The following is a 23,846-nucleotide window of genomic DNA, read 5'->3' as shown; positions in this document are numbered from 1 at the left end:
TAAATGTGCCCTTAAGACAGGATTTGTGAGGCAAGAGACAATGGGGAGGTTTCCCACTTTGACCTTGTAAAGAAAACATTTACTCAGTTTAGGAATCAAAATGGTTCCAGGTGGTCTTCCTGATCTATGTATGTGCTTGGTTGGTACACTTATGAACATTACCATATATCTAACACCATAAAATTCCTATCACATTGCTTCACAGATTTAAAAAAAACAAGAGCATGCTACTTCCTTCAACCACATGCCCTCCAACATTTCTCCGATGAAAATAGGGACTTCCCATTCCATAATGAGAATTTTACTATTTATACCCCACACATCTTACTGGGTTGCCCCAGCCACTCTGAACAGCTTCCAACATATATAAAAGCATCATAAAACATTAAACAAACTTCCCTATACAGGATTGCCTTCAGATGGCTCAGGGGTCGGATAACTCCATCCCCTCCAACATTTCTCCAATGAAAATAGGGGCATCCTAAGGGGGACATTCCAAGATCAAATCAGAAACCAGGATGGCTTCTCTAAATCAGGAACGTTCTGTGGGATGTGAAACACATAGCAGTCAATTATTATTTATTTATTTATTTATTTATTTATTTATTTATACCCCGCCCTCCCCAGCCAAGGTCGGGCCCAGAGCAGCTTACAAGCAATAATAAAAACAAGTTGAATGATTACAACTTAAAAATAAAATTAAAATACATTAAAATATTAAAATATTAAAATGCAGCCTCATCGCAGGAGGAAAAGGAAAAGAAAAAAGAAAGAGAGGGAGGGAATCAAATTGGCTCCAAGCCAAAGGCCAGGCGGAACAACTGTCTTACAGGCCCTCTTAAGAGGGACAATAAGGGATCTTACCAGAAATCTTATACAGAGAGGCTCAGACGAGCCTGCAATAAGCAAACTGCTGTGTGTTTAAAGTGGAATGTTTAAACTTTGCTAAAATATAGAACTTGCTAACGCAAGTTAGGAAGAATATCATTGAACAATATATCCTCTCCTACCTCCCTTAACATTCCCACACATTCCTGGTAAATATGGACACTTGGAGGTTCTGCAACCAGTACTATTTTTCTAGAAAAAGATGTGCCAGAACTCACCGTGAACACCTCCCTCATTTTCTTAGAATGGCAATGGTGCCCAGAGGCAGAGCTAGCTGCTCCAGCACCTGGAGCTGTGCACATGCTGTGCACCCAGGAGCAGGACTAGCCGCCCACAGGGATGGAGCGAAGCGTCCCAGGGAGGCAGCGCAGAGATGTCAACCCCCCCCCCCCCCCCCAGGGATGACCATAGCTGTCAACTTTTCCCTTTTTTAAAGGAAAATCCTATTTGGAATAATAGGATTTCCCTTAAAAAAATGGAAAAGTTGACAGCTATGGGGATGACACCTGGGGCAAGCCACACCCACTGCACCCCCCTTCCTCTGCCAGTGATAGCGCCCACCTGAGATGTGTTGGAACTGAATTCCAGCAAGTTCCAGCTGAAAAAAGCCCTGCTTCCAACATTATAATTATCGTACCAAAGAGCTTCCTAGCTTCTCTCTCTTTCACACACCCCACCTGTCACACACTCCAAACTTACACAACAGCAAAGGCTATTCACCAGGCTTGTCAGTTCAGACCCTTCCATTTCAGGTGTAACAGGGAGTCCTTAGAGCACCCCACAATCACCTAACCTTGATTCCCATAGGTTCAGGTTGAGCGTCACAAGCAAGAGACTTTAGCCAGGTGATAGAAACAAAACAGCAGCCAGTAGGCCTGATCTTTCTTGTTGCAACAAGACTTCCCACTGCCACAAAGACAAAGCAGCCAGAAGCCCCCATCAATGGTTACATCCGTATTTTAAAGTTTCCCATAATACATCTCAGGATGCATCATCAAGACATCATAGATCTGTCACAGAAAAGGTGTGGTCTCGGGTAGAACCTGAGATCCAGGCATACCCGTGTCACACAAATATAGTCTTTCACACTTACTCCCATCCCAGTACAAAGGAAAGTATTTACAGCTCCTTGGTCCCTGAGTCAAATCAAATACACCCCTCTGTCTTGTCCAGCTTCATCCCACTATAGGATGGATAGGCATTGTGATTGAGGTGCCCAAACCTGAGATGCAACGGCAGTCCCTGGTGATGTCACGAAGTGTGCCCTGGAGATGGAGGTCAATTGAGAGAGCAGAGGAGAGGAAGGCAGGTGGGGACAGACTGAGGGCAGGCTGAGGTTGGTGGGGCAGTGTGCCATTCAGCCTCATGAACCAGTTTCAACTGCTGGAAAGTTAAATCACATTGATTGGGCACAAGCAAAGAGGAGCATTCCAGGCAAAATAAGACACACCCCTTAAGTAAGCATTATTCTTTTGTGGCTGACAGGAGGACCTTTCCCAGCTGCAACTGTTGTACTCAGTGGCTTGGCTGGAGGACAACTTTAGCATCTTTGTGTAAACAGCAGTGAGGACCTGAGGCAAAGGGCAGTTGGTGGTGCTTGGCACCTGAAAAAAGAGGACAGTCCAGCTTCCCAACCAAGCGTGAAAAACTGGGAGAATGTGGTCAAGCAACTTCGATGCAGCTTCCCAACCCCTTCTTTCCTGCTCCCAAAAGCTGGGAGTCAAGATTTAACAGCTTTTAACAGCTGCCTAAATTTCCTCCTTCCCTGGATTCTTTTAAAGCAATCTGAGACTCTGCTGACATGCCTGTGTCTGCTCCTCCCTCTTCATACCACTTCTGGTTCTGGTAGACCAGGGAGGTGGGAAGGGGAGCTAGCTCCTCAGCCATGAAATAAATAATTCTTTTTCCCTTTTTACAATATGAAACGATTTATTCATTTAAGGTTCAGCCTCACTATCAATCTCATGGATTATCCCATAAAATGCTGCAGCTCTGAGCCAAGGGTTCCCAAACTGGGCTCCATGAAGTTCATTCAGTTGGCCCATAAAACACAGGTTGAATTCAAATTGAAATGCAATAAAATACAATGCAAGAAACAAAAGGAGCAATATAAATACAACAAAAAAATGTACAGCACCATGCATTAAAGCTGCTACAGCAGGCAGGAGGACCATTAAGTGGTCCACTGAGACTGTCAGCACTTTTCAAGTGGTCCACAGGGGGAAAGTTTGGGAACCACTTCAAACACACCTCTTTCTGCAGTTGCATCCAATGTAGCACTAGGTAACTAATTCAGCTAGTACAAGGTTTCATGCATGTTCAAGAACTTCTCCCCCCTCCCTTTGCCCAGTGTGTACCCTAAATCTGTTCCAGGGGTTCTGCCAACCATTGGATACCTGCCCATCCATCTACCCTAAGGGAACAGGAAGAGACAATGCAGTTTGAGTTTCATACCCAGTTTTTATTTCTCTGCTGGATACATGTGAGACAATCACATAAAAACAGACCAACACTGGGGGAAACAGAGATTCGTGCAAGACGTGCAATGATGGCAAAGGGGTCATTGCTCCAGCTAAGCCACTGCCTGAGTCCCTGGCAGAGGCCAATGATCCTTTCTAACAAGGGCAAAGCAAAAGTGGGCCATAGGCCTATATCTGATTTACGTGTACAGTGGTACCTCAGTTTAAGAACAGTCTGGTTTACAAACTCCACAAAACCGGAAATAGTGTCTTGGTTCGTGAACTTTAACTCGGTCTAAGAACTGAATCTGAACAGTGGAAGGGCAACAGCAGCGGGAGGCCTCATTAGGGAAAGAGCGCCTCGGCTTAAGAACGGTTTTGGTTTAAAAACGGACTTCCGGAATGGATTAAGTTCGTAAACCAAGGTACCACTGTAATGGTGTCTTCTTCCCCCAGGGCACCTCTGCAAATTTTGGCTCTGTGAGTGGGTGGAGGGTAAAGGAGAGCCTCTCTGCACCCACCGAAAGGGGCAACGGTGTACAAGGTTCTTTGGGAGAAAGCGAAGGTCCCAGCATAGGCACCCTGAACTTGTGAGTAGAGGGATTCGAACTCAGGCCTCAGGGTCAGTTCTTGATGGGAAGGGAAGGCGATTTTGAAGCACCGACCCATTGACTGGTAAATAACATTATAATAATTTATTATTTATTTGCAACCCACCAAACATAAAAAATTTCCCTATAAGGTATGTCTTCAGATGCAAAGCTAATTGGTTTTGTCTTGAGGTGGGAGGAGTATAGGAAGAAGAGGTATGGCTCACCTGACATAGAGCTGTGGAACCTTTGGCCCTCTAGAGTGCATTGCACTACAATTCCCATCATCCCTTGCTGTTGGCCATGCTGGCTAAGGCTGATGGGAGTAGGAGTCCAGCAACAGCTTAAGGGACCACAGGCTCCTCACACCCCATGGCCTACCACTTGCAATCCCACAAAACTAGACCTCAAGGCACAAGACTGAGAAACCCTCCCTGGAGGCCTTGCTGTGCTCCTCACCCCACAGCAAATGCCCAGGCAGTGACCCATCTCTCCTCCGCTGCTTTGGGAGGGCCCAGACCCCCAACTAATCTGTGCTGCACACCAACTGCCACACAGGTCTGTCTGGCCTTGCCCCTGATTTCCCAGCGGGGTTCTTCGGAGATGTGGCAGCAATGGGAGCACAGCAGCATGTGAGAGACGGGTGAAGCCAGCACAATCCCATGTTGCAGCCCGGAAACATCAAACTAGGGTTGGGAAACCTGGTGGTGGGGAACTTTTGGCCCTCCATATGCTGCTGAATGAGGTATGACTGAGGGAGCTGGGTACATTTAGCCTGGAAGAGACTGAGAGGAGATGCTATAGCCATCTGCAAACTGCAAAAGCCACATGAGACGTTTGTCTGCTAGACAAACCTAACAAATGCACATTCTTGCTATTTAGTATGAGAAGAGGTTAATACCACAGAGGTGTATTACTGAAAGGCCATAGACCTCAGACCATAGAAATATAATTGGCTGTGTGGTGTTGTTTCCATTCCTCTCCTGGATAGGAAGCATATAGTACTTCATGTAGCTCTCGCTCTCCCTTTGACTAGTGATGGATGCAGACATGCTTCTGCTAGCTCGAGTTTTAGGCACATGCATGAAGCTGGTTATACTGTAAATATACCGTATTTTGCCTGCATGGTTTTTACTGCTACTGTTGCTGTGAACCTATACATGATTATAAAGTAAGTAAATCTTACTTTACAAGTTGCTGCCTGTTTTTTTGTTTAAGTGGGGTAAGAAGGGGGAAGCCAGCTTACTTTGTTAGCCGGACTTGCTCAAAACAAAGTTTTATAGACTAATTCCTATGCTTTATTTTGTTTCAGCCCACAAACATGGGTGTGTGGAGGGATAAATTGCAATAAATATATCCTCTGCTACCTATTAAAACCCAGCCCCCACAAATACCGGTGGCTTCAAGAAAGGAGACTCTGACATCAGGAGGAACTTTCTGACATTTAAGAGCTGTTCAACAGTGGAATGGTCTCCCTCAGTATGCTGTGGACTCACCCTTCACTGGAGGTTTTAAAGCAGAAGTTAGATGGCCATCTGTCGTGTATGATCTAGTCGAGATCTTTGCATTGCAGGGGTTTGAATTAGGTGACCCTCTAGGTCCCTTCCAACTCTACAATTCTGTGGTTCTGTTCTATATTTGTACCCTGCTGTTTCTCCTGACAGGGACTCAAGGCACCTTATTCCTTATCTGGAAGGGGAACAAATCACCCTGAGCAAGGAATTGTGGGTAGGTGGGTGGAGACGGATTACTGAGGCACAGCCTCCATGACCAGGCATAGGCAAGGCCTCCCTTCCATAAGGTTTCTGCTAATCTCTCCCCTCTTGATTTTCCTTGTACGTTTTCCTTGTAAGCGTGAGGGAACTTTAGACTCCACAGACATTGCTGAACTACAGCTCCCCTCAGGCCCAGCAAGCATGGCCAAAGGCCAAGGATGATGACAGGAGCTGTAATTCAGTCTCATTTGGAGTGGCAAAGAATCTCCACACCTGAACTGGGACTAAGGCTTCCTGGCAGGCAAAACAACACTTCATTCTTCTGATGCATTTTACCTTTTAGTTATAAAATATTTGCAGATCCTTTTGGAGAAAACTGATAGAATAAAGCACTGTACTGTTGTTCATGTTAGCTGGCTTTGCTAAAAATGACAGACCTCACCTCTTGGCCGTCCTGTAGTTCAGATGTAGGGAGCCTTTGGCCGTCCTGTTGTGGCTGAACTACAACTCCCATAATCCCTGGGTGCTGGCCACGCTTGCTGAGGAAGATGGGAGTCATGGTTCAGCAATGACAGAAGAAGCCAAAAGGTTTCCTCACTCACCTGGCTCCAAGAGAACACAGGACGATGAGTGTGAGTGAGCGGTCAGGCAGTGAACAAGGCTCAGGGGCCTGTTTCTTGGAAGTTGCAAATACGAGTGTCCACTTTCTCCTGCCAGGAAACCTGCCAAGCAAAACCGGGTGGAGGCTGGTTTCTTCTGGAGGAGATGTTGCCTTGGCAGACTATCAAGGTCAATTACTGACCAATGAACCGAGAGGGATGATGAACCAAACACACACATACTCCACTAGCAAAGAACATGTAGTGGGTGGGACGAGACCTCCACCCAACCAGGGCTCTTGCTTGACTTACCCACCCACCCTTTGTGGGGTCCTTAATGCAGTCATCCCAGCTAGAGGGCACCAGGTTGGGGGTGGCAGCTTTAAAACGCTGGCCTGGAAAGAGTTCAAAGTGGTACAGATTGGGAGCTGGATGCTAGACGGCTGGGAATCACCAACCACTCTCTCCCAGGGTGACAGATGGGACAGCTTCCAGGCACTTTTGCTCCACTGGGTGCTGCTACAGCTCAGCCAGTAGTGGCCTAAAACTCAGCCACAGAAATACATATATATATATATATATATACATACACACACACGCCAGCCCTGATTTGTTAGGTGGGCAGACAGCAGGGACTCTCTTCTCCTGTACTGAAGCTCCTAGAACCCACTCTGCCCATAGGTTGGGACTGGCATCTTTAAATAACCCCTGCCAGGCTGCCAGAGAAGATGTGGTGTTTGCCTGTTCCCCAAAACGTGAGAGTAGCTTTTCAGGAACTGCAAGCACCGTTCTGCCCTCAGCCTGGAGATGTGCCTCCATCTTGGCCTTAGAGTAGCTACAAGCCAACAGCTGAGAGTTGGGGAGGGGGAGAATTGCAGCCATGCTCTGTGAGCAGAGGATGGTGATGGTTACGCAGACAAAGAGCAAGGAGGTAGTGCATATCCCGGACACAGCACGCCAAAAGAACCATTGACCCCACCCCACCCCTGGCAACCCAGTGCGCAAGGTTGAGGGGGAAGAAGCGGGCACATGATGGGAGTGACGCTGTCCCCATGTGGGGCTATCCGCTGTGGAAAAGACGGATGCGCTGGACGATATCCTTGCGGCACAGCGGGCAGGTGCTCAGGGCCTCGGAGCAGGTCTGGCAGCAGCAGACATGGCCACAAGTCAGGAATACCACCTGGGCCTGGCGGAAAGAGAAGAAGAAGAGGAAGAGGCAAATGCTAGGACCACATCTCTTATCAGCAGCAGGGCCTCCTCGCCACCTGCCCCTTGCACACATGTCATCAGAGATCAGGGTTTTATTCCAAAGCATTCTGATCCTGTGCTTCATCCTCATCCCTCCACAACAAAGCCTGCCAGAGCATCTGACAAACAAAACAGTTTCTTCTCTCAGGTTTGACATCTAAGACATGACACACAAGGAAAAAAGGATGGGAAGGAGGAGGAAAAAAGCAAGTTCAGACACAAGATAAGAACATCATCAGAGGATCCCTGTTGGATCAGGCCTTGAGAAACATCACAGATTAGGATTGATGGGTCTTAGGAAGGCCTTCTATAGCCTTGGGCATAGAGATGGAGTAGCATTCCATTGTGTCACGCTAATTCCCTGATGCCTCTGAGGATCACTGACTCTGCCTGACATGCACGTTAAGCTTTCAAAGCTCCTGGGTGGAGGTCAACCTACCTCTCGCTCCATGCAGACCACACACTCACAGCGGTGCTCTTCTGGTGGTGGGGCAGAAGGAGCCATGGCGGTGGGGGGCTCTCTGCTGGTCCCCGGAGTAGCAAGTTCTGCCTCTTCTGTAGGCTTCAGCAACTCTGCAAGCAATTGGAAGGAGCTGGACACTGAGAACAAGCAATTTTATGCAGAGTGGATGCTTTGCTGATGAGCTGGGCTGAAAGGCATTGGAAGAATGCCAACCCCTCCCCCCCAAAAAGCTCATGAGAGATGGCGAGGAGAATGGAGGTTGTGCCAAACCTCAATCCCTGCTCCAACTATACAAGGCAGCTTATGTCCTTAGGAGAGAGGATCCAGCAAGTTACCTGGGATGGTTTCAGCCACGGCGTGGATCTCTCGTGCCTTCCGGATGATGGAATGCTGCAGGCCTGTCTCTGTGATCCCCATCTAGAAGAGGACATAAGCAAATGGCAGAGCGCAGAAAGGAGCCTTCTGAACAGCATGGTTCTCTCCCAGGATTACTTTTATCCATTTTACTGTGTGTGGAACTTCTATATCAGTACAAATTATGGTCCGGTCCAGTGAAAGGTGGCGGGTGCCCATCGAGACTGGCAGGGAGCCCAAATGGTAGGCGGAGCCAGCTCATGCCTGGCAGAGCCAGAGCCAATCGCAGGCAGAATCAACTCATTTGAAGGTTGTCCCCATCCTCCTCCCTGCAAGGAGCAACCCTGAGACTTAAGAGCAGGGTGAAGGTGAGAGGTTGTGCCACCTCCACCCCCTGGACTGGTTGTGAGAAGGTATGCAGGTGGGGGCTGGCTGAGTGAGGGCAGATTGAAGCTGGGGAGGAGCACCCCACGTGCCCAGCCTCCAGTGGTGCAGCCCAGAGGAAAGTTCTGAGGGCTGAACAGAGAGGCCCTAAAGGAAGCATCCAGCCCCTGGACCTGAGGTTCCCCACCCCACCCCTGCTCTAACCTTCCCCACGTACCTTGGCCAAGTCACTTGGGACCATGGCGCTTAGCATTTTGAGTGAGATCCGGTGATGTGCAAAGACGGGCGTGTACTGGTCGGCTGACAGGTCTGCCAGGAGCTTCACGAGCTGCCGTTCCAGTCCTTCCTCCTTCAAAGAAAAATGACAGCAGTGTTACCAGGTGGTCTCTTGACTGGGAAACCCAGACCCAGGAAGCCTGGAACCTGCCACAGGTGAAAGAGGAGGCCAGAACCATAACAGGCTGCCAGACCCAGTGAAGCCCACGGAAGAGGCAACCTTCTCCACCCCAGCACTTCTGCTAGCCAGTCACCTGTAGCCGGAGTGAAAGGGGCTTCTGGTCCAAAAGCCGCTGGTACTGAATCAGCCAGTAGTTCTCTTGCTTTGTCTCACTCTTAGCTTCCAGCTCCCTCTGCAAGGAAGAAAAACAGAGAGCCAGGGTGGTGTAGTGGTTAGGAGTGTCAGACTAGGATCTGGGAGAGACCAGGGTTCAAATGCATGCCTCCCTTGAGCTTCTTGGGGGGAAAGGTGGGATATACAAGCAAACAAAGGATCGCCATGTGCAGCTTTTGCTGATTCCAGGAGTGTAGCTTGACACCTGGCCTCCTCCAAAGCACCCCTGAGAGAGGGGCAAAGCCACCATGTGTGGAAACGGGCAGAAGGCTGAGCCTGTGTGTGTGTGTGTGTAAGAGAGAATTAGCCCCGCTTACAGGTGAGTTGTCTCCTTACCAAGATGGCCTGCAGCTCTTCTTCCCGCTGCCTCTTCTCCTTCAGCAGCTGCTGCAGCAGGTAGGTGAGGGCTTGCCGCTGCTCTGTGATTGCCTCCTGAAATGCAGCACACAGGCATTAGGAAGCATGAGGGCTGTGCAGCAGTGGAAGTGGCTGCCCCCAGAGGAGGCAGCTGGCTCTTCCTCTTAGTGCACACCTTCCAAAGCAGAGGCTGCCTTTTGGGGGATGCTCAAGCCTGCATCCACAATGGGGAACCATAGGCCTCCTGGGATCTGAAGGAAGCCTTTTAGGTGCCTTTACCTGGCCCTTGAGACTCTCCCCAAGCCATGCCCTATTTCCCCAGGCTGCATCCCTCCACCCCAGGATGTGCCCATGAACTGGGATATAATGCTTCTTGCTTGCCTTGATGGAGAGAGAGGGAGGGAGGTGTCTGCGTGTGAACCTCTGACTTTTCCCGCTATTCAAATGTAGCATATTTAACAAAGAGTCACACCAGTTGCTCCACCCACTTTTGTCTCTGGACCCACCCACCACTGGCATGGGGTCCCTGGAAGGCTGCCCATGAAGCAGCACTGCTATAAAATGTTCCCCACCCCCAAGGCTAGAAGGCTGCGTCCAAACATCATCCTAGCTCTAGGGTCTGAAGTTCGACCTGGACCATCCTGGATGCACCCTCCCCCATCTCCATATTGCCTGCTCCCCAACCTCCAGATGCAGCACAGATTCAAAGGAGCTAAGCTGGGTCACAAAACGCCAGAGGTTCCCTCATCCTCATACAGAACCTTCTGTTTGAGGTTTGTTTAAAGCAGGTGGGGAGGCAATTTGTTGTGGCCCTCCAGATGCTGCTGAACTGCAACTTCCACCAGCCCCAGCAGCCAGCATGGCTTCCAGCCAGGAGGAGATGGGAGCGGCAATCCACCAACTTCTGGGGGCCCCCCAAGGTTTCTCCCTCGCCTGGTTTACAACAAGGATGGCTAATGCGGGGTCCCCCAAATGGTTTTTGGCTACTCCCAAAATCTCTGCCCTCACTTGAGTGGATGGAAGCCGAAATTCTGCATCACTCCATTTGTTCTGCTAGCCACAGGGCAAAGCGTTGCTCAGTTTGCTCAGCTCCTGCCCTGGCTCCAGAGATTTCAGCAGGCTCTGACCCACCCCCCACTTTCGAACATCTTTCTGCAACTCTGAAAACCAGAACCTTGTTTGGATCCCCCCAACCCACCACTTTTCCCCACCTTGCAAAATAAAAGCAGGGATACTAATTGTGATTAATGCAGCCTATCTTCTGCTGGCTGAGGAGAGCAAATGGAGAGGATGGCGTGCTCTTTGGGGATGTTGCTTTTGGAGTGGAGATTTGAGAACAACCAAAAAAAACAAAACAAAACACACCGAAGCAAAACCAGCAAAAGAAAGAAAGAAAGAAAGAAAAGAATTCAAATTCAAAAATGCAGAAAATGTGGAATGCTCAGCAGATCTCAACCCCTTTTTCCTGCCAGCCCACCCACCATTTCCCCCTCTGAACACTACAGCAGGCTATTCCTACAGATCCACAGGTCTCCAAAAGCAGTAGCGTTTGCAGCGCGTGCTAAATAAAGCCCCAGGAGGCAGGAACCAGGGAATCCCCCCAACCCATCCCCCAAATTCCTGCCTCAAGCACCAAGACACCTCAGAAAGCAGAAGGAAGAGCAGGGCGGGAAGAACGTGAGCCGAGGGAGAGGTCCAAAAGAGGCTGACGTACCTGCAGCGCCTCTGTGTCCAACTGCTGCCTCTTTAACTCCAGCTGGGTCAGCTGCAGTAACTCTCTCTCTATTAATTTAATCTAGGCAGAAGATGAAACAAGGAAGGGAGGGGGAGGTTTGTTCGGTTTTTACTTGCATCGGGAAGGACTCCACTCTCTGCTGTTCGCACCCTGGTCCTATAACTGCATCGCTGTAGTTTCTAGCACTCATTTGGCCCAAGAAGAGTTAAGCTGAGCACCTGGAGGTCTCTCCCACAGCACCCTCCTTGCCTGCCACTGGTGTGGGGCCAAGAGGGGTTTCATTCTGGGGAAGGGAGTCCTCATGGTGACCAGCTGGATGCTGTGGTGTGCAAACTGCAGGTGGCATCCTCAAGAACAGCCTTCACCCACCTGAAATCCTCCAGATGCTCTGGACCACAACTCTCATCAACCCTGGCCAGAGATGTGGGGATAAACAAAGCCTGCTGCAAAGAGTCTTTGGAAATGCAGCTTAATCCCCTCCCCTGACAAATCACGATGAAATACCCTGCTCTCCTAAAACCAAGGGGAAACCTTATTCTGGGAACTGAGGTGCTCTTTCCTCAAAGGCCAGGTACAAGCCTTCAGCTAAAGGAGGGCTGGGGAACTTTTGGCCTGCAAGCTGCTGCTGAACTACAACTCCCAGCAGCCCCAGCAAGCACAGTTGGGGCAAAGGAGTGATGGGAGTTGTAGTGCAGCAACATCTGGAGAGCCACAAGGTTTCACACACCTGAGATAAACCTGGGCTGGGGGAAGCTGTGGCTCTCCAGCTGATGGCAGAGTACAACTCCCATTGTCCCTTACCACTGGTCATGCTGGCTGATGGGAACTGGAGTCCAGCAACAGCTGAAGGGTCACAGGTTGCCCCAGCCCTGAGATAAAGACACACCCCCCCACTTCACTCTAGAAGTGGAGGTAGCTTAGGAACATAGGAAGCATCCTTATCCAAGCCAAACCATTGGGTCCATGTAGCTCAGGATTGTCTACACGGATTGGCAGCCGTTCTGCAGGGCTGTAGGCAAAGAGTCTTTTCCCAGCCCTACCTGGAAATGCTGCTGGGGATTGAACTTGGGACCTTCTGCATGCAAAACAGGTGCTCTGCCACTTTGCTATGGCTCTTCCCACTAGTTAGCTGGCCAGCCTAGGATCACTCATGAGCCACTGAGCATCCAGGAGGCTTCTGAGAGAAACCGGATGCAGATTCCAGAGCTTGTTACAGTTCAGCAAAGCCACCAGAGAAGAGGGAAGACCACAAACACCAGCACCTCTCAGGAAACCCTCTCCCCGGGCAGAAGAAAAAGCCTTGGGACCCCAGCTAGCCAAGTGCTAAGGGTCGGGTGGGGGGGTAGTGCCGACAACCTTGCAAACTCTACCACCTCAAACCACTGGCAACAGCTCACTGCCCCTGGTGGGGGACAGCCTGACCTTAAGAAGCAATGTGTTCCATTTTGGTCGGAATGGATTTGACAAGCAGGTCAGAAACAAATTAAAATGAATGAAGGAACTTATACACGACAACCACTGTAATAATGGAGATCATGCTGTTCATGGGCTGCCGTGGGATGGAAATGCAAACGGAGCCCCTCCCCCCCCCCCCCCGAGATGAGGCAGACCTTCCTGGGCCTGAGGGAGGTAGGGAGAGGATTCCGCTGTCCAGAGCCCCAGAGAGCTCCCCTTGTTCCAATGGCTTTGAGAAGGAAGCTGGACCATGTGAGAAACTGTCAACTGTCCATCCCACCCAATCCCAGCCCCTGCAGACCCATGACTTCCACTCACCTGATTTCTGATCTGGCAGTGCATGAGATCCCTCTTCACCTGGAGGGCTTCAAATGCAGCCTTCTGCATATCACTCTGAAAAAAACAGTACATGCAAGTTCAGGAGAGCACACCTGGCCAGTTGGGGAACATGATCCAACCGGAATAACATCAGGCCCCATTGTTGTGGGCCTTGAGAAATCGCCTAAAGATTTACTCCAGTTGCCACAAACCTTGCCTACTTGTAGACGTTTTCAACCACAACTCCTACCAGTCCCAACCATAATGGCTTCATAGGAGGCAACTCATACATTGAAATCATTATTTCAGAACAAGAGAGAAAACAATGTGTATATAAGCCAAAACAGAGTGATGGGCTGTGATGAAAAGGGGCAAGGGAACTCTTTTGAGAACGCTTCCCACCCAGGAGTGCTCCAAGAGTAACCTAGGGCCAAAGCACAGAAAGAGCTAACAACTTAGCTAGATGGACTTGGTATGTATTGCAGGGGGTTGGACGATATGTCCTTTTGTGCCCCTTCCAAGTCTACAGCTCTGATTCTCCCCCTCCCCCGGCCATACCTTTCTTTGGCTCACCCTCTCCCATCCTGCATACAGAGGTGCTGCCCTCTTTGCACCCATATCCAGCTAAATACCTCCTGCAGGATCTGGCTGATGGCTTTGTTCTGGTCCAGCTCCTGCCAAGCTAGGATTTGCTGGAACTTCTGGTCCATCTTGGCTAGGCTACAAGAGAAAACATTCCAAGGGTTACCACCATTGCCTCCCAGGAGACAGAGGCAAACCGAGGGTGAGAAGCACTTTGGAAGGCCTTTAGAGGCTGTAAGGACAGGCGCCACTAGTATCAGTACGTTTGGGAAAAAGCAAAGCCTGTCAGAGAACGGAACCAAACTAACTCCAGTGGGTTCAGGGAACAGAGCCAATACCCCAAGCGCTCTCTCTCTCTCTCTCTCTCCCCTCCCTCCCTCCCTCCCTCCACCTTTCTGGCTTACTCTAGCAAGGCCAGTGTGAGCATGGTGTTCTTGGGTTCTGGCACATGGGGATGGAGGGACCCCACACCCCCATGTCACCATCTATTGTCAGACTTCCAATCACTCTAAATGACAAGTGATGTCAGCTGATCAACAGGTAGCAGAATGGCATCATTGGCCAAATTAGACTCCCTGGATGTAGGGAGCAAGACTGACCCATGTGCCAGAGGTTTCCCACCCCTGCACTCACATAATCTATACGTTGCTGTGATTAACAAAACAGAGGTTCTATTTATGTGGCAAAACATTTCGGCTTCCACCTTTGCCAGCTTTTCCACTAAAAACGAAAGCCTGCCGTTTCCATAGTGGCACTTACAGAGCTTTGAGACTGAACGTTCAGAAGGGCTTCGTTTGCAGAAGCTAAGTGATGCTGGTGTTGTTCTCCTGGCTGAGGGCATGTGGTGGCCAGTGTGCTCTTTGCTAATCCTGTGGCATAATTTCTACTGCTGCTACTGACAAGTCCGACAGTCTGCGGCCCTCAGAATCGAAATGTCTAAGCAACTGGTTGCTCCGCCTTTCCAGCCAGAGCAGCTAGTGAGGTGAAAGCAGAAACATTTCACCTCATGTATAAAACCTTTCTCCTGTTAATCACAGCAATGCACACACACACAAATAAAAACAACAGCATCACCTCCCTTTCTACAAGCACAGTGTTGTGGACAGAAAGTCAGCCTGTGGGAGAAGAATCGGGATCAAATCACCCTTCAGCCACAAAGCTTGCTGGGTGAGCCTGAGCTACTCATTCTCATTCTCTCTCAGACAAACCCACCTCGCAGGATTGTTGTGAGGATAAAAAGTGGAGGGAAAGAACATTACGCTTCTTGGATGAAAGGATAGATAATAAATAATAAATAATAATAATAATAATAATAATAATAATAATAAAATGGTCCCCTCCCCACAAAGCAGAGAAATGCCCCATTCTCTCTGGGAGTACCTGGAACAAGTCTGGTTGACAAGATCTTGCCGGCGTGACTCGTAAGCCACCTGCAGGAGCTTGTTCTTATAGGTCTCGGCCAGCATCTGCTGCATGGCCGCTGTGGAGGAAAGAAAATGCAGGAAGTCAGGGTCCTGGAGGCTTCTCCTGAGCTTATAAGAGCCTGTTCAAAAACTGTCTCCTCCCGCACATTAGAATAGCACCAAAATTTTCCAGAGATCAGGAAGCAGCTCAGGAGGCTTCCAAATCCATTCCCTGCCTCCAACATTCCACAATTTAGCAGAGGTAGGAAAACGGGGGGGGGGGAGGGGGGGCTGTACAGGAGAAATGAAAGAGCAGAACTAGGGGTAGGTAGGGAAGCGTTGTGTCTGCTTCTAGGGAAGGAGGAACCAAAACGGCAGTGCCTTTGTTGTTGATAGGGGGAAGAAATACAGAGTGTATAAACCTCAATGGTGAAAAACCCTGGAGAGTTTTTGGGGATTCGTGCAGAATTTTGCAGGCAGCACTCTCACTTAAGTTTGGATCGAAAGCATCCTAACAATCTCTTCCATGCACTAAGCCAGGGGTGGGGAACCTCAGGCCCCAGGGGGCTAAATGTAGCATCCCAGGTCTCTCTGCCTGGTCCTCAGAATCCTCCCCAAGACACAATGCCTTACTCTGGTCCTCTTCAGGGGCTTTTGCCTGCCTGAAGTGTCTCCTTGAATTCTAAAAATACCTCGTTTGTCATGATGGAGGACAGGGGTGTGTGTGTGTGCATGTGTATGTAAAAAATAGGCTATGGTACAAAAGGAAAAATTTACATTTGTTGTCCCACCCACCCTGGCATGTGGCCCCCTGATGGCTGCCCAGAAGAGAATGCAGCCCTTGAGTGGGAAAATATTCCACGTTCTTTCTGTAGAAATCAACATAGTCAGGAGAAGCAGTTCTATGCCTGGGGTGTAAAGACTCCCACCCAGAACTCCCACAGCCGCACTCACAGGCCACTTCCTTCCTGCGCAGCTGCTCAGCCTCCTCCTGAGTAATGGCCATCAACTGCTCCATCCGGATCCTGGCAGGGGAAAAGGGAGAGAGATTCAGCCATTGCATGCCCTTCCCTCAAGTGTCAGCCAATGGCAAGGCCTGCCCTGCCTCTTTCATTGTTTAGATTACCGTATTTTTCACCCTATTGGACGCACCGGCCCATAGGGCACACCTAGTTTTTTGGGGGGGAAATCAAGGGAAAAAAATTTATTTCCCCCCCAGGTTTGCGCAGCCATCCCCAAGCTAGAAGAGGGAGATGGAGCGCTCCGTCTCCCTCTTCTGCCTTCAGTGAAAGCCTCTCTAGCCTCCGTGGGGCAGCGGCTTGCCCCGCTGTCCCCCGAGTTTGTGGGGCTGGCGGGGGGGGGGAGAGAAGCAAGTTGCTTCTCTCCCCCCGCCAGCCTCCAGATCAGGTCGGGGAATAACGGGGTGGCGGTGCTCCGCCTCCCCGCTATCCCTCGAGCTTGTGGGGCTGGCGGGGGGGAGAAGCAAGCTTGCTTCTCCCCCCTGCCAGCCTCCAGATCAGGTCATGGAATAACGGGGTGGCGGTGCTCCACCTCCCTGCTATCCCCCAAGTTTGTGGGGCTGGCAGGGGGGAAAAGCAAGCTTGCTTCTCCGCCCCCCCGCCAGCCTCCAGACCAGGTCGGGGAATAGCGGGGTGGCGGTGCTCCGCCTCCCCGCTATCCCCCGAGCTTGTGGGGCTGGCGGGGGGAGAAGCAAGCCTCCAGACCAGGTCGAGGAATAGCGGGGTGGTGGCGCTGCTGCCCGCAAGCCTTGCGAGCCCGCGGGACCTCCCGCCGGGCTTGCAAGACTTGCGGATAGCTTCCTGAAGCCTGGAGAGCGAGAGGGGTCGGTGCGCACCGACCCCTCTCGCTCTCCAGGCTTCAGCGAAAGCCTGCATTCGCCCCATAGGACGCACACACATTTCCCCTTAATTTTTGGAGGGGAAAAAGTGCGTCCTATAGGGTGAAAAATATGGTAGATTGAAGGCTCGTCAAATCTAGTGTTCCAGTTTCCAGCAGGGGGCAGCCGGAAGCCTCTGGGAAGCCTGGGCATGAAAGCAACGGTCACCTCACATTTTTATGCATAGCATGTGAAATTTTTCAATAGGATAGGACAAACTCTTGGATGAAAAGATGATAGGAACTGAGGAAGTCACCTTACGCCAAGTCAAACCTTCGGTGCATCTAGCTCACTATTGCCTACACTGACTGACAACGACTCTCCAGGGTTTCAGAGAGAGAGCTTTTTTCAACCCCACCTAGAGATCCCAAGGAAGGTACCTGGGACTTTCTGCATGCAAAACAGGTGTTCTACCACTGAGCTATGGCCTTTCCCCGGAGGCGATCAATGGCTGAAAGCTATAATGGAGGCAGCATGCCTCTGAATGACAGGTGCTGGGAACCAAGTACAGAAAGTTGCTGGTGGTGGTCAGAAGATGCATCTGGTTAGTCACTGTGAGAACAAGATGCTGAACTGGACCACCCATTGTCCTGACCCAGGCAACACTTTTTATGTTCTCATGCAAAGGCATCATCCTCCCCGCTCCTTACCCAGCCAAGAGCATCTGGGACACTCACCGGTCATTCTCCAGAGATTTGAGAATCTCAGAGCTCTGCTTTTGCCTAGAAAGAAAGCAAGGAGGGGGAAAAACGCCAGAAGGCATTATTAGTCCTGGTTCAGTTCTAAGAGGAGGGGGAAAGCTCATGCAACCACCTGTCTGGACCAGCACCTGGCTGAGAACCAGCATGGAGTGGAACCTATATAAAGTCCTATATAAACTCTCCACCTGAACCAAATCATGGCTGAAGCAACAGGGTGAAGGATCTTGGTAAAAGATGGTGAGAGAAAAGCTCATTCCGCTATGAAGGGTCTGGCGTTTCCAGACCACGACTCTTGGGATTTACTTTCAAAGGAAAAATCCTGGACCAATTTTGGTAACATCAGAGATGTCCTATTGTTTAAACCATTTACCATTTAAACAATAGGAGGAAGAGGCAGAAAGTTGAACGTATCTTAGAGAGGCAGAAGTGGGACCTTGTTTGTTTACAAGAAACCCACATCAATACTAAGCATAAAAGATTATTGGTAAAACCAAAGTTAGGGGAAGAATTCATCGCACCTGATGTAAGAAAAAAGGGGGGGGGGGTTGTAATGTATGTTAAAAGCAAATATGAACCAGAATTGTTATATGAAGATAAAGAGGGGAGGATTGTAATATCACTAGAGGGGGAGCCAATTGTTGTAGCGGGAATCTATGGATCAAATGAAAGAAAATCAGAATTCTATGTTAAAGTAAGATTGTTATTAATGGAATATATAGATATGAGAATTATTGTGTTAGGGGATTTAAATGGAGTAATGGATCGCAGAAGAAAGGGGGGGGGGAATGAAGGGAAGCTGCCAAAAAGCTTTGTGGAAATGGTAAGGATTTTTGATTTAGTGGATATATGGAGATATAAACATCCTGTCGAAAAGGAGTTCACATATTTCTCGGACCTAAAAATTCATATAGTCGAATCGATAGTATATAGATTACTAGGGATATGACAATTAAAGCAGAGAATGCCGAAATATTACCAAAAACACTTACAGATCATAATCCAGTATCATTAACTCTTAAAGGAAAAGAGGAGAAAGGGGGAAAAAGGTGGAGAATGAATGTCTTCCTATTAAAAAACCAAAAAGCACCGTATTTTTCGCTCTATAAGACGCACCAGACCACAAGACGCACCTAGTTTTCAGAGGAGGAAAACAAGGAAAAAAATATTCTGAATCTCAGAAGCCAGAACAGCAAGAGGGATCGCTGCACAGTGAAAGCAGCAATCCCTCTTGCTGTTCTGGCTTCTGGGATGGCTGCACAGCTTGCATTCGCTCCATAAGACGCACACACATTTCCCCTTACTTTTTAGGAGGGAAAAAGTGAGTCTTATAGAGCAAAAAATACGGTAATACAAGAAGCCAGAAAGTTGATGAAGGAATATTTTGAAAACAACTGGAGGAAAGGGATAGATGTAAAAACAGTGTGGGATGCTGGGAAGGCAGTTGTTAGGGGATATTTCATACAACAAAACTCAATAGCATATAAGAATAAAGAAAAAAAGAAAAGGGAGCTTTTAGAAGAAATTAAAAGGAAGGAAAAATTGGCCTATGCAAGCAAAAATAAAGAGAGATTAAATCAAGAAATTAAATTACTGAGAGTAGAATACAATAAAATTATAGAACAGGAGGTAGAACAACAAATCAAATTTTGGAAATATAAGAATTTTGAATGGGCAAATAAACCAGGCAAGATCCTTGCCTGGCAATTAAAGAAACAAAGAAATGAAAAATTAATAAATAAGATAAAAGTAGAAGAGAGGACAATAAGGGATATGACGGAAATTAAAAAAGAATTCGAAAAATATTATAAAAAATTATATCAAAAAGAAGAAGTGCCAACAGAAGAAATAGAGGAATATATAAAGAAAAATAAATTAATAGAGATAGCAGAAGAAGACCATAAATTCTTAAATGAACCAATATCAACCGAAGAAATTAAGGAATCAGTTCAAAAATTTAAAAAAAGGGAAATCCCCAGGTCCAGATGGCATACCAACAGAATACTATAAAGAAATGTTAAATGAATTAATTGACCCACTAAAAGAAGTAATAGAGGAATCGGTAGAGAAGGGGAATATTCCAGACTCTTGGACTCAAGCGTATATAACGCTCCTGCCAAAACAAGGCACGGACTTGGAATCTGTGTCAAATTATAGACCCATTTCGTTGTTGAATTCAGATTATAATATTTATGCAGGATTATTGGCTAACAGGTTGAAAAAAATTATAGGAAAAATAGTGCATAAAAATCAGGCTGGATTTGTGGAAGGAAGACAAATAAAGGATAATATTAGAAATATAATAGACATAATGGAATATCTACAAGTAAGAAGAGATAAACAAGCAGCCCTGATTTCAATCGATGCGGAGAAGGCTTTTGATAAAGTCTCATGGGAATTTATGAAAAAACTATTAAAAGAATTGTGTCTAGGCGAAAAATTCCAAAAAGGTATAAATGCAATATATAACCAACAGAAAGCAAAAATTATTATTAATGAAGAATTTGGAGAAGAAATCAAGATCTTTAAAGGTACAAGACAAGGATGCCCCCTATCCCCAATGTTATTTATAATAGTATTAGAGGTTCTATTAAAGAAAATAAGGCAGGACAGCCAAATAAGAGGAACAGTAGTTGGTGAAAAAAGATACAAGTTAAGAGCTTTTGCAGATGACGTTATGATCACAACAGAAAATCCCCTACAATGCACACCTAGAATATTGGAATGTATAAATGAATATGGCAGATTAGCAGGATTCAAATTAAACTATGGGAAAACCAAAATACTAGTGAAAAATATGGAAGAAAAAGATAAAGTGAAATTACAAGAAATTACAGGATTGGAAATTAAAAAGAAAATAAGGTATCTTGGAATAAATTTAACATCAAACACTATAGATTTAAGTAAAGAAAATATGGAATGAAATAAAAAATGATTTGCAAATATGGGGGAAATTAAATCTTTCTTTACTAGGGAAAATATCGGTAATAAAGATGAACATTTTACCAAGGATGGTGTTTTTATTTCAAAGTATCCCAATACTAGGAGGAGATAAATGTTTTAATAATTGGAAAAGAGATTTGGCTAAATTCGTGTGGTCAGGGAAAAAACCAAGAATAAAACACAAAATAATGATAGATAAGAAGGAGAGAGGGGGATTTGGCCTCCCTGACATGGAGTTATATCATGATGCGGTGGGTCTGACCTGGCTAAAAGAATGGATCAAATTAGATGACTCAGATGTATTGGATTTAGAGGGAGTAGAGACGAGATTTGGATGGCATGCCTATCTAATAGATGAAAAAGTCAAAGTGCATAAAGGCTTCCTAGGGCATATAGTTAGAAAGTCTATATATAAAATATGGAAGAAATATAAAAGACTCATAGAACCGAAAACTCCTTGGTGGGCAGAAATTGTCGCAGTGAAAAAATTAAATATGAAAGAAAACTGGGCTACCTATAAAATGGTATTAAAGGAAGAAAACGGAGAATTGGAATTAAAGGATTATACAGAAATTAAAGCTCATATTAGTGATTGGTTTCAATATATTCAAATTAAGTACAGATTAGCGAAAGACAAAAAGTTAGGATTTGAAAAAGAAATATCAAAATTTGATAAATACTTAATACAAGAAAAATCAAAAAATATATCTAAATTGTATAATTTGATCTTAGAGTGGGAAACAAAGGATGAATTGGTTAAAGCATCAATGATCAAATAGGCGCAAGATATTGGGGAAAATATTATGTTTGAACAATGGGAAAAATTGTGGAAGGAAGATATGAAATTCACTATGTGTTATACATTGAAAGAAAATTATCTCAAAATGCAACACAGATGGTATTTAACACCTGAAAGAATAGCAAAAATGAATAAAAATTGTAGCGATGTCTGCTGGCGATGCAACACTGGAAAAGGTACTATGATACATATATGGTGGAATTGTTTAAACATCAAACAATTTTGGGAAACAGTATATAATGAAATGAAAACAATGTTCAGATATTCATTTAGGAAAACACCAGAAGGTTTTTTATTGGGAATAGTACCAGGAAGCCTAAAGGAAGAAGACAAGACCTTATATTTATACGCAACAGTAGCCACAAGGCTATTGATTGCGAAAAATTGGAAAAGTGGTCCTGTACCAACAAAGATAGAGTGGCTTGCCAAATTACTGGAGTACTACAATATATCCAAAACAATGGGAGAAATTGGAAGGATCTCAAAAGAGAAGGCAGACAGGGACTGGAGGGTGTTTAAAAGATACTTGCAAAACTATATCGAAAAATCAGAACTCCTATTAGAATAAACAAGTTTCGTTTCAAATATTGGAATACTAAATAAGATGGATAACAATGTGTAATAGAAAAAGAAGTATGAAATTAGGTTAAAGGTGTGTGAAAGAAAGTAATAGAAGTGGAAAGAAATTGCAATTGAGTAGATTGGAAGTCTAACACAAAGGGTGAGGGGTGGTGGATGGTGATGGGAATTATCTGTGGGACTGAGTGTAGGTATGTTGTAGGTATGTTGTATGAAATGTATGTTTGTATGAGTATATATAAAAAAAAGAGATGTCCTGACAGGGCTATTCCTGTTTGACCTCTTAACTTGAGAGCTGGGAACCTCAGATCCAGGGGCTGAATTTGGCCCTCCAAGCCTCTCTGCCTGGTCCTTGGGACTCTCCCCAGCCAACCCCCTTGCCAGCTCTACTTAAATTCTTGAGTGTTTTTGTTTGGCTGGGATGTGCCCCTGAACTCTGAAAATGCCTCTTGGTTGACTAGATGGGAGGATAGAGAGCTGTGTGTGAGAGTTCCAATATATAATTTGCATGTGATGCTCCACCTATTTTAGCCTCTGGCCCCGCAAACCACTGGCAAGTGACCCCAGAAGGAAACATGATCCTCCAGCTAAAAATGTTCCCCACCCCTAACTGAACTCCTTGTCTGGAGTCACACCATAAGATCTGAAAATCCAGTCCAGGTGTCTTTGAACCGTGGTGCAATAAACCCAGCCTGGGAGTGAAAACAGTCAAGAGTTGCAAGCGTAGCTCCCTAGCTCCCGTGACTGTTGCTCAACACCACCTCTGACCTCTGGTTCTCTTCCAGCAGCTTCTTGATCCGCCCAGAGACCCCTTGCTCCATCTGCTTCAGCTGCTCCAACAGCTTCATGCGTTCTTCTCCCAGGCGCTCCTGGTGCCGGGTCAGGCCCTGCTCCAGCCTCACCTGCTCCTGCAAGCAGAGAGGAGAACAGCATCAAAGGACCACTTCACTTGATCTCCAGGACAGCCTTATCTCCCACAGAGGCCTCCCTGGACCTTGCAACCCGAGGGTAAGCCTACATCCAGATTCCTCAGAATGGCACATTTTCCCAACCACAATAAGCAAATGTATGAACCTCTCTCATGGGCAGTGGAGGCTGGTCCATCGGGGTGAATGGGGCACTGCCTACCCAGCCTACCCTCCTACTTGCAACCAGTTCAGTGTGTAGCAGCACCGCCTACCGGCTTCTTCCTTCTTAATCTCTGGGTGGCCCCTTGCAGAACTCAGCAGTGAGGATGAGGACAAAAGTACTTAGCAGTCTCTATCTGTCATTGGCTCTGGCGCCATCTACTGCTGGGCTCCCTGCCTTCCGCCCTACCAGTCTCAAAGGGCGTCAATCATCACTGCCTACAGGGCAATTATCAATCCATCCTAGGATGACCTATTTCATTTTCTTTTACTTAGAAATATTTTTGAGCAGCTTAACCACAGACCAACAGGAGGGTCCGGGGTGGTGGTGGAAAAGGGAGACAGACAAGATACCTCCTTCATGCTCTGGAGGATCTCCCCTTTCTGGGCGTGGCTCTGGTGCATGAGCTGGGCTTGACCTCGCTGCTCCAGATCCAACCAGCGCTCAAACTCCAGCTTCTCCTGCATCTTCTGCTCCTGGGAAGGACCAACAAAAAGCCTCATCAGCACACACATGCAAACATGTGGCTTCTCCTGTGTTCCTCCTGGTGCATGACGAGAGACAGGGCTTGTGTGTTCATAAACAGCAGGTGGAAGTGAACAAACCTGTGTTTGGACTACAGACTGCAGGTGGGGGCGGGGG

The 23,846-nt window shown here is 47.3% G+C and overlaps 2 protein-coding genes across 7 annotated transcripts in view; both read right to left on the bottom strand.

Moving 5' to 3' along the window:
• LOC310669651 (E3 ubiquitin-protein ligase RNF183-like) overlaps positions 1-23,846 on the bottom strand; it is a 172,787-nt gene that overhangs the window by 3,596 nt on the left and 145,345 nt on the right. The window lies entirely within an intron of this gene.
• LRSAM1 (leucine rich repeat and sterile alpha motif containing 1) overlaps positions 3,329-23,846 on the bottom strand; it is a 34,447-nt gene continuing 13,929 nt past the window's right edge. For 5 of the 6 annotated variants that reach the window (XM_083423631.1, XM_083423634.1, XM_083423633.1 and 2 more), the window contains exons 12-25: positions 23,558-23,680; positions 22,845-22,984; positions 17,735-17,779; positions 16,115-16,185; positions 15,138-15,237; positions 13,808-13,895; positions 13,176-13,250; positions 11,382-11,462; positions 9,647-9,742; positions 9,231-9,329; positions 8,918-9,049; positions 8,298-8,379; positions 7,939-8,072; positions 3,329-7,437 (exon numbers count right to left, since the gene is read on the bottom strand). In XM_083423631.1, coding sequence (XP_083279757.1) covers positions 7,312-7,437; positions 7,939-8,072; positions 8,298-8,379; positions 8,918-9,049; positions 9,231-9,329; positions 9,647-9,742; positions 11,382-11,462; positions 13,176-13,250; positions 13,808-13,895; positions 15,138-15,237; positions 16,115-16,185; positions 17,735-17,779; positions 22,845-22,984; positions 23,558-23,680 — 1,392 coding nt within the window. In that variant the 3' untranslated portion in view covers positions 3,329-7,311. The remainder of the gene's footprint in view (positions 7,438-7,938; positions 8,073-8,297; positions 8,380-8,917; positions 9,050-9,230; positions 9,330-9,646; positions 9,743-11,381; positions 11,463-13,175; positions 13,251-13,807; positions 13,896-15,137; positions 15,238-16,114; positions 16,186-17,734; positions 17,780-22,844; positions 22,985-23,557; positions 23,681-23,846) is intronic. The other variant, XM_083423635.1, reaches the window with a different exon arrangement.

This window comes from Podarcis tiliguerta (assembly GCF_965153285.1).
Source record: "Podarcis tiliguerta genome assembly, chromosome: Z".
In the NCBI taxonomy this organism is placed as follows: Eukaryota; Metazoa; Chordata; class Lepidosauria; order Squamata; family Lacertidae; genus Podarcis; species Podarcis tiliguerta.
Note: the sequence above shows the minus strand (reverse complement) of the source record. Positions and strands in the feature narration are given on the sequence as shown.